The following is a 15,377-nucleotide window of genomic DNA, read 5'->3' as shown; positions in this document are numbered from 1 at the left end:
TCCAGTTTCTCAAAGTCCATCTGTAAAACTGATGCATCTCTCTTGTTGTCCCTGTGCCACACAAGTCCATTTCCTGTTCTCCCTACCCTGCTTGCTCTGTATTGTAATAGCCTGGGAGATTTCATGCTGTCATCATTAAATTCTTTCCTTTCTTTATTCCTTATCAAGCCTACTCCCTTTCTTTTGCCTTTCATCAGTGTACAGAAATGGAGGTGTTCTTTTCATATAGCCTGCAGGAGCCAGCACGATGCTGAAACAAAATTAAAAATGTGTAGTGGTAGATGCATGAATAATAGCAATTTAAATTTATGCAACACCAGTTTTAGTCAAAATACACACCAGCCATTGGTCAATAAAACATTTGTGCTATTTACCATAGGAAGCCGGTAACAAGAGGAGACTTAGTTTCTTGTGCTGTAGAATCATGAGTTCAGGTAATAAAAATTCCAAATGCGTGTGGAGTGTATCCCCCCCCCCCTCCAAGTTGGAGTTAATGGCTGCTTAGGAAAAAAAAATTGAAAAGCTTTGGCCGGCATTGCACACATTTGGATCCAAAAAGGGCAGCTTTCTAGAGTGGTTGGTTACATTTTAACATTTCCTGTGCTTGCTTTTTTTCCCCCAGCTGAATGTGTGAGAGGCCTGAGAGATGGAAGCTTTTTAGTCTTTATTTGAACAGTATCGTGACTCTGATTAACTTACAAAGTTAATTGAGGCATTTCAGTTTTAAAAGTCTTCTGCTGTTGTGTATAGACTTAAAGGCATGATAGTTTTGAAACTGGGGCCTTACTCTTGCCCATGTAAGATTAGTGGACCACAGTAAAATCAAAATAGTGGAATGTATTGGCTGTCAAGTATGCATCCTTTTTTAATGCATGTTCCAAGCATATGAGTGAACAGAAATAGTGGCTAGTGTTGCCACGTTCATTTCTCTTCATCTAATGTATTTAAACTGCTTTGTCATTTAGTGCAACATTCAGCTGCCAAAGAATCTGCATTGCCTGAACAGCAATCCTCAGTGAACTATCTGAGACCTAAGAAGCAACGGCCTCAAATGCTGAACTTGAACAGTAGTGAAATATCAGGGATACTAAGGTCCAGGCCAGCCAGATTGGATAGTCCTTCAAGTAACCGCTATGCTGGAGACTGGAGTGGTTGTGGGGAGAACTACTTTGTAAACCCCAAAGAGGCTCTGAGTGAAGCAGACTATGATGATGTCCCCTCAGAAGATGCAGAAAGTGGAGATGATGGCAGCAGAGCAGATGGTTCAGATAAGCTAATTGAGCAACCTAATTGCATGTCCAAAGAACATACATTTCAGGCCTATTTGGCAATGCAGACAATGGATTCTTCAGTAAACCACAAAGTAAACCTCAAAGACCTGCAGGAAAGCATTGATACTCTGATAGGAAACCTGGAACGGGAACTCAATAAAAACAAGCTCAATATTCGTTACTAATAATAATCTTATGCACGATATCTCTGGTTAGTATATCTTTTCCCCTGTTTCTGTCCCAAGATTTTTTGAGGGAGCCGGGGGATGATCTTGACCTTGATTGGAGTGCCTGTATTTTAATTGCATTGTGCAGTGGTTATGATCCTCCAGTAGGCTTAGTGCCCTTTGATTTTTTTTTTTTGCCTTTGATTACACAATGTTGCTTTTTGTCCTTTTCTTCTCATCAATCCTCTTGTTCTTTTGAAGAAGGGATTGTCCCCTGCCCTAGGTTTAAAGTGGTATGTTAGTGAAAATGACTGTAAAATTTCCCCTTCCCATCTTCAAGGTACTATGCACTTATGAAGTTTAGACAGTTCATGCAAGATATGCAAGGTATCCCCTCTGTCTACATTTCACAGGAAGAGCACTCCTTGTTCCTGAAACTTTAGCCATGGTGTGGATATTCTCCTGGAAGGGAGGATTAGTGTTGCTGCTTACATGATAATTTGCAGCACAAATTGTAGGTAGGTCGTGTTCTACCGTATTTTGACACCTCTTCACTTGCAATGCAATAGCTGCTATGAAAAAATGCTTTATATATATATTATATATATATATATTTGAAAAGTTTGATTGTACAAATATTAATGTATTCCTGTATTAACACTTTCCAGCAATTATTTAAACCTGCAAAAATGAAATATTTTTCTAACTTTGTTTTGTATATATTTATATATTAATAACATTGGGCTTTGATTTCCCATAGATGTAACACCTAAGCTTGGAAGAATCCTTGTAGGGCATAGCAATTTTCCCCCCCTCCATCAACCAGACGGCTGCATGGATAGATTGTGTAGGTGTGAAGCCAGGCTGTTAGGTGAAATGTGAAGCCTATTGGCCTTCTCTTTCCATTAGGTAAGGGGACACAAGTCTGGCACAGGGACAGGGTTGTTTATATTATATGCTCTATAGGAATCTCTCTGCGCATTGGTGCTACAACCTCTGATAGACGTGGAGTAAGCGCTTTGTTATATAAGTATTTTTGAAAAGTGTCATATTAGATTTGAATAAGAGTACCACTTCTAATAGAAGTGCACATTTTTGTGATGCCAAATTCAGGGGCTACCTAAGCAAAGGTAGATGTCTTTGAGTAGAGGGGAATTGACGAATACCTGTTGAACCTGAAGGCTACAGCTCACTTTCTGTTTTTTTTAAATGTGCAAAATCAGAACTTGTCTGGATAACATATTTTGCCATTTGTGCAATACCTACTAAGAGACCACAAATAGTAATTACTAGACACAATTTGGAGATGAGGAAAATGATCACTGATCAGAAGTAGTAATTTTTCTGTTTATATTTTCACCGTGCACGTTGCCCCTATATATACATACATGTAACCTGTCCAAAGATCAGTCATATTCTGTTAGGGGACCAAGCAGCAATTTTTACATGATCAAATGCTCTGGATTTTGCTAATGCCAAATGTTCAGAATACAAAAATAAGATGTAAAAAAAAGGCTATATTTGAGGACTGATGCTGTCTGCTTGAATTTTCAAGACATATTCTCAATATGGTAGGCCTAATTCAAGAGATATAGATTCCTACACTGAACTGTGTTTGCTAGGACCACATACTGGCTCACTATATATTCAAGGCCCTTACTGAGTGTCATCATGTGGATTTTACCTTACACATTTTTTCCTGTACAGAGATGTGCATACCTCATGCTGGCTGGACTTAGTTGCTTATGTGGTCATAGCTTTCTTGTCTGGAGAGAAAGAAGTAGCCGCTATGTTCTGAGCTACAGGGAATCTTAAAGGAAACCTCTGTGTGACCTGGTTAGTCAAAACACCATTACCTATAAAAAAGTAGCAGATTACATCACTGTAGGAACTGTCTTTGTATTCTGCAACTCACCTTCAGGGTGTTCTTACTCAGAAGTAAACACTGCTGAGTTCATTGGAGTACCTTAGTAAGTGTGCATAGGACTACAGTCTTAGTGTTATGGTTATTTACAGCCTACTTTCATGAGTTCAGATCTGCTGGTAAGGGTTTGACTTTGAAGGCCGAGGTTGTCTGGAATGTTATGGCAGGCACAGCCACCAGCCTGGTACATAGACAGGACAAATAGTGGCATATGGAGGTTATCCACAGGAATATCCTGTGTGCATGTAGAATGATCAAGATCTTCCCTGTGCCATTCCACTCAAGCAGTCAATGTGCCTTTAATGGATGCCCAATCAGATGTATGGCAATCACAGCATACATTCTACATTGTGTGTGTGTGGAGGGAGAGGTGTGCCTAAGGCCCTCACACCCTGCTGTATGTACGTTCTTCTCTCCAGCTGGTATCTGAGCTGTCCCTTTGACTGCATAAATATGGCAAGAAGAGAGCCACATTGTACCCCCACAATTCAGTCTTGCTGGGGCACACAGTGTACAAATAGCATAGTGTTCTTGTACAAAGAAATACAGGCCAAAAGTCCATGTAGAAAATAAATATGATAGCTCTCATCTAAGTGGGATTTCATTGATTTTCTTAAAGTGTAGACAGTTGGGTTTTTAAGTTTATGTGAGAAAGGAGAGTGCCTTTTAAAAAACCGTATCTAAAGACTTGAAAACATTTGAGACTTTTGTTCCAATGTTTTTTTCTTCTTTTTCTTTAAATGCCATGAAAATTAAAGTCATGAAGACAATAAAATTTATAGCTTTTCTTGGCACTTGTCTTAAATGAGTATTGGCAACTTCACAGTTCTGCCCTTGAAAGGGTGAATGTGATAAACTCTTATTCAATTTACTCTCAAACATTTGATACCTTAGTAGTTAACCAAAGCAAACACTCTTCTCATGCAAGTTTCAATGAAAACTGAACTCCTTGCCTGTCTAGTAATAAGACCCAAGCAATAAAAGGTATGCAGTCAGGTGCCTCATAAAAGATGAGGACTGAGTTTGTAATATACCCAAGTCATACTTGTAAAGGATCTCTGTTTATAAAGCTAAGTGTAGAAGGGGATAGTTATCTTTAAAGAATGTTTTGGATCTCATTCAGCCTCCATAATCTGGGACTGAATTTTGTCTTGTTTTAGTTCATTATCGCCTTCTGTCCCCCCCTCCCCTGGACCTGATGTAAGTGCTATTTAACTCGTCCTTGCCCTGTGTTATATTGTCTGATTATGTTTTACCTATTTATTTACTATAGGATGACAGAACTTCTGTGCACAATTTTGCCATCTTTCTTCCCCCTAAACAAATGTCTCAGCATTTTATCCAGCATCCTTTATTAATTTATTATTATTACTAGTGTGGAAAATACACTGTACAGTCACGGCAAAATAATAACAATGGTACTGTTTGAAAACATTAATTGTAACCTGAAGCATTTATGGATAAATCAGTGTTTTTAAAATATATGTACAGGAATTATGGATTATTTTTGAACTATGTTAATTCTGAATAAAACCTGAATTAAGACTAAAAATGAACTGTATTTTGTAAATGGTTGTCATTTAATATTAAACACCTGCTTTTGTAAGTGGAAGTCTGCACTCATGGCTTATCAAAATTCTTGTGGCTTGTATGTTTTGTTTTCAAATAGTTTGGAAAGCTTATTCTAATATTTGCTGCATTGTTTGAGTACACTGTGCAGCTGGACAGAAGGTACAGTTAAAAATGATATAGTACCATGAGTACAAGTACCTGGCCTGAGAGTCCTATGATCTAAAATTTGACATAGAGCAGGTAACAAGGTAAGGGGAGGAAGGAGGATGTGAGGATAAGAATACGCATACACAGCTGAAGTTTAGGAACTTACGACATGATTCTCGTTCAAATGGGAATGCAAGACAGCAGTCTTCTTCCAGATCTAATGTGATTTTTGCTGCTGTCATACTGTTTGTTTCTATCTGTGCTCCAACTGGCTCTCAATGACTGATAGAAATGTTATAGTAAAATATCCAGAACAATAGTATTAACAGTTCCTAGAAATTCTGCCAACTCAGGAACTATACAGAAGCTTTTTTTTTTTTTTAAGTCCGCATGCCACAAATAGCAGAACTTGCAGAATATAGGAGCTTTATGGAAGCCATTGTTGCCAGAACCAGTTGGCAAATAGCTGCTGAAAAACCACAGAAGACATCCCATTCTATGCAATGAGCGCACTATCACCAAGAAAGTAATAGCTTGCACTGAGGCAGAGTGAAGCTCCCAGAAGGATACAGCCTCCAACAGTTGTTGGACAAAGTTGGACAGTGGGTCTCTATGGGAAGAATTCTTCAACTGTGAGGATACCAAGTTGTAAAGGGCTTTAAATGTCAAAACAGCACCAACCCAAATCCAAGCTGCTGCAATCGACACAAAGTTTAAAAACTAGCTTCAAGGGTAGGTGGATATTGAGCAAATTACAGTAGTCTTCTCTGGAGGTTAAAGAACTATGGGTCGGCATTAGGGTTACCAACGTCCAGGTAGTGGCTGGAGATCTCCCACTATTACAAGTGATCTCTAGGTGACAGAGATCAGTTCACCTGGAGAAAATGGCCTCTTTGGAAGGTGGATTCTGTGGCATTATTCCCAATTGAAATTCTTCCCCTACACAAGCCCAGTCCTTCTCAGGCTGCACCATTAAAATCTCAGATTATTTCCCAACCCAGAGCTGGCAACTTTAATCAGTATGGCTAGGTCAACAAGGAGGGAGAATTTGTAAATCTGATAATGCTAGCCTTTAGCATACAATAAAATAAATACTGATAGTTGGTATTGTGGCTTTGAAAGTGAGATTTCCAGTTAGAGGAAAAATAAATTCCAACATAAATAAGTGTTCTAATTTTATAATAACTCCTGCAGCCTAAAGAGTCACCCACAAATTACAGCATTCTTTGCAGTCTTCCCTTCCTCCTCATTTGGAGCGTCAGGATCATACTATTCAACTGGGTCTTCCTGGAGCTAATTCTACTGAAGAAGTTCAAGGTTTCCTTCTACTGTAATTTAGTATTTTGGTCCTGGGTTTTTGGTATAGTGTAAGGGAATACTGAATTTTTAAAACTTTGGTTAGGATTTTTCCCCTTGTATGTGAAGTATTAAGCACTAAAAGTTTTATTACATTTTTGGTGAACCAAATTGAATTGTTGTTTATATTTCTGCCACCAGAGGTGAGTGATTTTTGCTGACTGTCTTCTCTGACAATATACCCCCACATCACACCCAGCACTGTTCCTGAAACCTAGGGGCAACATTCAGGGAGGCAAAGTCAACTGTAGTGTGGGTGGAAGAGGCAGAAAAGTTCCATTCCATTAATGGTTTTCTAGTCAGTTTTCTTTGGATACAGTCTCTGGTATTTTGTTACAATGGTTGAAATGAGCAAATATTTTATTCAGCCCCAAATATGCATGAGAAAACATGTCTTCCAAATTATGTTAAATTAACATGTAATCGTCTTAGCTTGAGCTAAAATATTTCATATGTGTTTTGAACAAGTTGCTTCGTTACCTCCCTTCTTAGAAGTATCCTAACTTTCTGCCCTCGTCCTTGCCACTTATATGGGGGAAAATTTAGATTACATGGCGCAGATTTGTGCCCATTTGCTTCTTACAGTCATTTATCCTGCATAAAAGTACCATGCTGTTTAAAACAACAACAAAAAACTGTTTCTGCTTTACCACAGCTTGCCTTCTGCAACCATAGTCAGCTGGCACTGCAACCCTTCACTGGTCAGTGGCTTGTTCTATTCCCTTTGCTAGGAATGTACTGTGTGTAAATAGTACCAAGTTTCTCTTGGTTTTAGAAATGCTTTAAAACGTCTTTACCTCCAGTCAATTTGAGGGTCATATATCTAATGTCTTTGTGGGTGTGCAAGTTGGGGTTTTTTTTTAATGTAACTGTAAAGTACCAGACTTGGAGACGAGCGTAGGGCAACATAGTTTATTCCATGGTACTATACAAGATGGAGAGAGCGAGCAGGCGGGCCGGATCCCGCATATATACAGTTGCCGGACTATTCTCCCTGCTGGCCGGTCCAATGCCGGCCAGCCGTATTTCCCGCCACGAGCTGTGATTGGCGGATCGTTGCGCCCAGCGCGGAGGCACCTGGATGTTTCTCAGTTGCCTCCGCGGCTGATGTCATTCTGCTGTTGTGGCCCTTATGAACTGGTTGCGTTCTGCGAACGCCATACACTACACTCCTCCCCCCTTAGTTAGTGACATAGTCCTGGAGGTAGGCGGGAGGTCGGCGCTCCCGTGTTGAACGCCTGGGAGTGGCTTGTGGTGCCGGGGCTACTTCCGCCTCTGGGGTTTCCCCGGGGAGTTGAGCGTTGTTGGGTTGTGGGTCGGGGTCCGAGGGTTGGTCCGCCTCTGCTGGTGTGTGTGGCCGTGGTGTCGGTGCAGGTGTCATTGGGTGCCCCTCGGACCCTGTCCCCTCCCTCGTTTCCGTGGGTACCTCTGGGAGAGTCCGGCGGCGTAACTGGTCGATGTGCCGGTGTAGGATCTGGCCCCCCTCGGTGGATACCTCATAGTGGCGGGAACCCACGACCCGTAGTACCCGCCCGGCTACCCACTCGGGGCCTGAAGCGTAGTTGCGGGCGTACACTGGGTCCCCTGCGAAGAACCCCCTAGCCGCTTCTCTGACCTCCGGTGACCCTCGCACGTCGGGGGCTCTGTCGGGGTTTAGCCGATCTAGCCTTGTGGTGAGCTTGCGCCCCATGAGGAGCTCGGCTGGGCTGACCCCGGTGACTGGGTTTGGGATGACCCGGTTGTCGAAGAGGAACGCGGCTAGCCGGTGGTCCCAATCGCCTTGCACTATCCTTCCTAGGGCCTCTTTTGTTGTTCGGACCATCCGCTCGGCCTGGCCGTTGGTGGCCGGGTGGAAGGGGGCTGACCGGATGTGTCTAATGAGGTACCTCTGGAGGAACGCCTGGAAGTCCCCCGAGGTGAACGCTGCCCCGTTGTCCGAGACTATGGTGTCCGGAATACCGTGGGTGCACAGGACCCTGCGTAATGCTCTAATGGCTGCTGCTGACGAGGTAGACCCTACGGGAACGACCTCTAACCATTTTGTGTATGCATCCACAATGATTAGGAAGATCTGTCCCTGGAACGGCCCGGCAAAATCAATGTGGAGCCGGGACCACGGTTTCCTTGTGGTCTCCCATCGTGTAGCCGGGGCGCTGGGTGGGTCCGGCCGCGACTCCTGGCATGTGCTGCATCTCCGGACCCAGTTCTCTATCTCCCCGTCCATCCCCGGCCACCATACGTAGCTCCTGGCCAGGGCCTTCATTCTCACTATGCCTGGGTGTGTTTCGTGGAGTGATTCTAAGACCCGTTTCTGTAGAGGGGGGGGACCACTACCCTGCTCCCCCATAGTAGGCACCCTTTGTGGGCTGTGAGTTCCTCCCTTCGCATTTTGTAGGGTTTGAACTCTTCCCCCATGTTCCCCTCTGGCCACCCCCTCACCACCCAGTCGAGCACCCGTGCTAGGGTTTTGTTTTTCCCGGTGGCTCTAGCCACCTCCGCCGCGTGGAGGGGCTGCTCCGGAAGCGACTCGATCGACATGACCTGGTGTGCTGGGGCTGGATCGGGGCCTGTGTCAGGGAGCGGCAACCGGCTGAGAGCGTCCGCGTGACCCATTGCCTTGCCCGCCCTGTGTACCAGCGTGTAGGTGTACGAGTTGAGGAATTGATTCCACCTCAACACCCTCTGGGACAGGATTTGGGGAGTTTGTCAGTCTGGGGCCAACAGACCCAAAAGCGGCTTATGGTCCGTCGCTATCGTGAACCGGCGCCCATACAAATAATCGTTGAATTTATGGACCCCCGCTACTATGGCCAGGGCCTCCTTGTCGATTTGTGCGTAGTTCCGTTCTGCCGAGGTCAGGGTGCGTGAGTAGTATGCGACCGGAACCTCCCGGCCATCCGGTAACTGGTGCCCCAGGACTGCGCCCACCCCGTACGGCAATGCATCGCAAGCCAAGATGACCGGAAGGCGCTCGTCGAAGTGGTGCAGCACCCCGTTGGAAACCAGAACGTCTTTAACTGCCTGGAAGGCGGCGGCTTGCTTCTTCCCCCACACCCATGGAGCTTTTTTGTCCAGTAATCGGTGTAGGGGTTCGGTGAGAGCCGCCTTGTGGGGTATGAACGTGTGGTAGAAATTGAGGACCCCCAGGAAGCTCTGTAGCTCCGCTTTACACGTGGGGGCTGGGGCTTGAACAATGGCCCTGGTCTTTTCCTCGGTCGGGTGGATTCCCTCCGCGTCCACTGCGAAACCCAGGAACTCCACCCGTGGCACCCCCAGCATACACTTCTCCCTCTTAACTTTTAGTCCAGCGGCTTGGAAACGGCGGAGCACCTCTCGCAGGCGGTTGCGGAATTCCTCAGGGTCCGGGGCGGCGATTAAAACATCGTCGAAAAACGGCTGGACTCCGGGGATCCCTTTAAGGAGCGCATCCATTATACTCTGGAAGATCCCCGGAGCCACGCTGACCCCAAACTGCAACCGGTTAACCCTGAACGCCCCCCTGTGGGTAACTATCGTCTGCGCCTCGGCCGTTTTAGCGTCCACTGGGAGCTGCTGGTAGGCTTGTGCCAGGTCCAGCTTCCCAAAAATCTTTGACCCCGCCAGGGCTGCCAGGACGTGGCTGACTACTGGCACCGGGTATGGGTTGTCTTGGAGCGCTTTGTTAATTGTGCACTTGTAATCGGCACATATCCGCACGTCCCCATTTGGTTTGACCGGGGTCACTATGGGGGTCTCCCACATGGCATAATCAACTGGCTCCAGGACCCCTTGGGCTACTAGGCGGTCCAACTCTGCCTCGATCTTGGGCTTCAAGGCGAAGGGGACCCTCCTTGCCTTGAGCCGGCTCGGTCTGACCGTCGGGTCGAGCGGTAGGGAGATGGCCGGGCCCTTGTAACTACCCAGCGACCCATCGAATACGTCGGGGAACTCTCCGCACACCTCCCCGAACCCTCCTGCTGTGGCTGTGCGCGCCACCTCTACTCGGATTCCCAAGGGGCCAAACCATGCAAGACCCAACAGGGTGGTAAGCGGCCGCTTGACTACCAGGATGTCTAGGGGCCCTCTGAAGGACCCCCGCTCCACCAGCACCCGTGCCCACCCCGCTATTTGGACCGGGTTTTGCTGGAAGTCCCGCAATATGAAATTTGCCGGTCGCAGCTGCAGCCCCTGGCCGGGGCGTAGCCTTCTCAGGGTCTCCTCCGCAATTATGGAGATGGAGGAGCCTGAGTCCACTTCCATGGTGCAGGGGGCCCCGTCTATGAGGACCGCCATCGTTATCTTGTTGGGGGTGGTCAGGGGTAAATTCAGTACCTGAAGTGAGGTGGAGGCTGTGGAGTGGGACTCGGCGGCCTCGTGGTGCGCGGTCGGCCACGGGCGGTTGGGCTTGGCTCGGCAAGCTCGCGCGATATGGCCGGTCTTCCCGCAGCTCCTGCAGTCCCAGGTCCGGTACTGGCAGTCCCGCCGATCGTGGGGGTCGCCGCAGCTGGCGCATTTAGCCCTTTCGCTGGTGCGCTGACTCTGCCGTTCGTGGGCTCGGGGGCGCTGTGGAGCTCGGGCGGCGGGTCCTGCGGCGCGTCGCGTCTGGAAGGCTTCTCCCTCGTCCTGGTGCTCGGGGTCCAGCTCCTCGTGGTGAGCGGTCTCGGTCTTGGCCCGGGGAAACGTCCTGGCGGTCCTCTCCCACGCTACCGCCTCGCTGAAGGCGCCCTGGAGGGTGAGCTCTTCTTTGGCGAAGAGCTTCTGCTGGAGCCTTTCATCGCGGAGGCCCCACGTGAATCGGTCGGCCAGGGTTTCCTCCAGCTGGGGAAAGTTGCAGTTCCCGGCGAGTTTGCGGAGGGCCGCCAAGTAGTCCGCTGCTGACTCTCCTGCGGTCTGGTCCCTTCTGTGGAACAGGAATCTGCGAGCCACCCGTGAGGGCTGCGGCAAGAAATGGCCCGTGAGGAGCCGGATGATCTCCTCGTAGGATTTCTCCGCCAGGCGGGCGGGCGCCGAGAGACCCTTCGCGATCTCGAACGTGGCTGGCCCGCAAACGCTCAGGAGAACATCCCTCTTTGCTCCGGCGTCGGTGATCTTGTTTGCCCGGAGGTAGAACTCGACCCGTTCCGAGTAGGACTCCCAGCCCTCTGGATTTGTGGGGTCGAAGGGCTCGAGGTAGCCGGTGATCCCGCCCTGGTTGGCCATGGTGGCGGCGGTGGTCATGTCCGGTCGTTCGTTGCCCAAGATCTCCGTCGTAGCCGATGAGGCTAGGATCCCACCTTCGTCGCCACTGTAAAGTACCAGACTTGGAGACGAGCGTAGGGCAACATAGTTTATTCCATGGTACTATACAAGATGGAGAGAGCGAGCAGGCGGGCCGGATCCCGCATATATACAGTTGCCGGACTATTCTCCCTGCTGGCCGGTCCAATGCCGGCCAGCCGTATTTCCCGCCACGAGCTGTGATTGGCGGATCGTTGCGCCCAGCGCGGAGGCACCTGGATGTTTCTCAGTTGCCTCCGCGGCTGATGTCATTCTGCTGTTGTGGCCCTTATGAACTGGTTGCGTTCTGCGAACGCCATACACTACAGTAACACAGAGGCAAGACCTCAGAACTTGGAAGGGAAAATAGGAGTTCTGACCCTCCCAGTAGACAATTCCTTACAAAGGTCAGGTGGTGGCAGTGGTTACCCAAGAGAGAAAGAAAAGCCTCTCCAGGTGTTGGGAAAACCTTGGAGGGCAGGATGGAACAGAGCCTACAGTCCAGAGTGGGCCTGTTCCACCATATATTGCATGAAGACTCTACACTATTTCCATAAATGTGAGGAGCTGGAACTGGAGACATTCTGTAACATGTTTCTGTAACATGTTTCTATATGGGAACAATGTGGTAAAGTCACTATGTGGAAGCACATAGGTGGCTGTTGGCACTTAGTTACCGATAGCCTCCTGCTCCACAGTGCAAAATTTGAAAACTTCCTGCAGCTTGAGGAACTTTGTCCAGCTTAAATGGCTCTTCCTCCAGCAGAACTTCCTTCAGCCTAAGGAAGGATGTCTGCCAGTGTGACCATCCAAAGGTAACATTAACTGAGTATCTTACATGAGGTTTTTAATTTAGGGACAATCTTTGAGATAAATAATAAATGATGGTATCTTTTATCCACAAAGTGGTACACACTTCTAAAATGCTACTATACAACTGGACAGTCGTCCAGCAGTGCCATCGTGAAGACAGCTGTTTACTGTGTGGAAAGAATTGCACTCCTTTTATTCTTTGCTTGATTTTATAATCTGATAGATATTTGACTTCATTGGTGCCCTTGTATTTGTATGAGACATGTTAAGAGTGTTTGCCAACCATATTCCTTCCAGTGCATCTAGATCTCTTTTCCTCTGCTTCCTAATTGTTACTTTATCAACCTATCATGTTCATGTTGCTTTAATATCTCCTATAGATTGTAGAGTCACCAAGCATCTTTGAACAACTGATATCTCTTCTGACCCTCTGCAATGCAATCTTAGTCCTGAACACGTTTTCTTAGAAGCAAACTTCATTGAGTCATTTAATGTCATTAGAATGTCCTGTGTGCCTTATAACTTTGTCAAAAGATGCATTTGTCTTAATTACCTGTTCACAGCAGTTTCAGTGCTTGGGGTGTTTATTTTTATTACCTTTTAGTGAGTATAGGAATAAGACACCACCTTTTATAGATTGCTGAACTGGGCCTACTGTATCTTTTCCAATGTCTCTGAGTTTGAACGGACAGGGACTGCGACTTGCTAGTCAAACGATCTAGACCTTCCCCCAGAGATTTCATATGAAACCCGATATTTAACTGTGCTGGGCATTCAAGTTCATACTGTGAGTGGTTCTTTTGGCAAACAGACTGAACAAAACTGGTGTGTTTATGAGCCAGCCAGCCCATTTTGAAAATAACTACATGGGTAGGCTAAAAATAACTGTAAATTTTCCACACAGAAGTAGATCCTCAGGATTTTTACAGTTTAATCTTTAAATCTGATAAACTTGGGACACATCTGGCCATTTGGTTGCCAGACCACAAGCTTTCAACCTTGGGGGTGGATGGGGAGGAAGGTCTGGCTAGAAAGCAGCACAATATTGAAGCACTTCTTTGTCCAGAATACAGCATATTTTAAAGAGTCTTGTAATTCAGCCCCAGTGGTACATAGAAACATTGGCATAAAAATAATATTTCCCTGCTCTTTAACCACCTCAACTGTATATAAGTGAGTACAGTTAATAGAGATTTTGTGTTTCTTGTCTATATTTGAAATGATAATGTTAAGATCCAGTAGTACTTTCTAGAAAGAGGAAGGTGTCTCAGGCATAGAGTGCGTACTTATTGCTTTTTGCACACCTGGATTATGTGGGTGGCTGGAGAGAGCTTGTTTATGAGCTGGTGACTGAAAGTGGCCCCATGTTGGGATTTGTTCTGCATTTTCTGCTGGACCATATGGACACATGGAAGACTCTGCTACCACAGAAAGTCATGGAAAGTGTGAGTTCACCTTCAGTGCTTAATGTATTCTCCTGCCTTTAATTCCTGTTTGCTGGCTCCTGCTCGGTTGCACAGTAGCTGTGCAAGTCTCTGGCAAGGAGCAAAAGGCTGCTTTTATGCAAAGCTTCATCCTCAAAGAGATATGTTAGTATTAATGAGCTACACTCCCTATTAAAAAGTGTCTATTAAAAATGTATAACTTGAAGATAATTCTTTTCAAGCTGCAGCAACAAACAGCTGTCATCTATGTTGCCAAAGGAATACTGTCATTCTTTTCAAAGCAATTTCCTTTCCTTTGGGAGAACAACACAGTTTATGCATATTGTCTCTCCTATCATTGAAAGAAAATGACTGTAATCCATATAGGGTTGCCATGTGCTTTTTGGACTCTGGTAGAGGACTGGGGCAGGGGGTAAGGTTGCCAGATTCAGGTTTGGAAACTGAAGATTTGGGGATGGAGCCTAGGGAGGACAGGGACCTCAATGGAGTACAGTGACGTAGAGTCCATCCTCAGAAGCATCCATTTTCTCCAGGGGAACTGATCTCTGTAGTCTGGAGATGAGTTGTAATTCCAGGGATCCCTAGATCCCACCTAGAAGCTGACATTCTAAATTCATAGTAGTTATTTGCAACAGTGCACTGATAATTCACAGCGCCTTAGTTGGTAAAGAAAATCTGGCAAACTATATACTACTGTGCAGCAAGCAGAGTCCACCAAAGTCAATGGGTTTAGAAGAGGATTAACTCTGCTTACAATTGCACTATTAATGTTTTCAAAGGTTTAGCTCCACATATCGCTGTAGAAATGGAGTTCAAAGGGGAATTGAGTTTCTTTCTTCACATTCCTCCTCAAACTTGGTACTCTGCAATCTTGTCCTAAAAATTGTTATACTATGTATCTGAAACTTGAATAGTACCTCTTTGCTTTCTCCCTTCCTCTTTTCATTTCATTGTATACCTGGACAACATAAGGCCCTTGGTTTAAACTAGGCCCTCTTTACATCTGGCCCTGCCTCATAGCTAATCTGTTTTTTTATTTCATCCCAAATTGAACTCCACGTGCTGTGTCAGCTGAATATGGCATTTATAGAGGAAGATTGGACAGGCCTCGTTTAAAGTGCTTCCTGAATAATATGAAAGCTAGTGGAAAAACTAAAAGGAGGGCCATCTTCCTTTCATTTCCTGTAGAATCTGCCTTTGTGGAGTGGCTAGGGGAAAAAAGCACTGATGGAAATACACATATTTCTATCTAGATGTTGACAGAAAAGAGTGCTTGTTAGTAAGTGAGTGCACATACACATGTGAATGTATGGACAGATGTGTGCCCATATGAATGAGGCATCTGCAGATCTGGGAATTTAAACTTACAATAAGATCCTCCTACAGAGAAAATGCTCCTCTGTTCCTAATTGTTCTGCTGTGTTCCTTGCATGTTTATATCCTCAAC

General features: G+C 46.0%; 1 protein-coding gene across 2 annotated transcripts in view; it reads left to right on the top strand.

Moving 5' to 3' along the window:
• The window catches only part of SYDE2 (synapse defective Rho GTPase homolog 2), a 60,834-nt gene extending 58,181 nt beyond the window's left edge, over nucleotides 1–2,653 (top strand). The window contains exons 7-8 of one of the 2 annotated variants that reach the window (XM_060232135.1): nucleotides 966–1,482; nucleotides 1,779–2,653. In XM_060232135.1, the coding sequence (XP_060088118.1) occupies nucleotides 966–1,456 (491 nt within the window). In that variant the 3' untranslated portion in view covers nucleotides 1,457–1,482; nucleotides 1,779–2,653. Of the gene's footprint in view, nucleotides 1–965 lie in introns of both variants that reach the window. The other variant, XM_060232134.1, reaches the window with a different exon arrangement.
• Nucleotides 2,654–15,377: the final 12,724 nt, after the last annotated feature.

Source organism: Heteronotia binoei, chromosome 2 (assembly GCF_032191835.1).
Source record: "Heteronotia binoei isolate CCM8104 ecotype False Entrance Well chromosome 2, APGP_CSIRO_Hbin_v1, whole genome shotgun sequence".
Lineage (NCBI taxonomy): Eukaryota > Metazoa > Chordata > Lepidosauria > Squamata > Gekkonidae > Heteronotia > Heteronotia binoei.
Note: the sequence above shows the minus strand (reverse complement) of the source record. Positions and strands in the feature narration are given on the sequence as shown.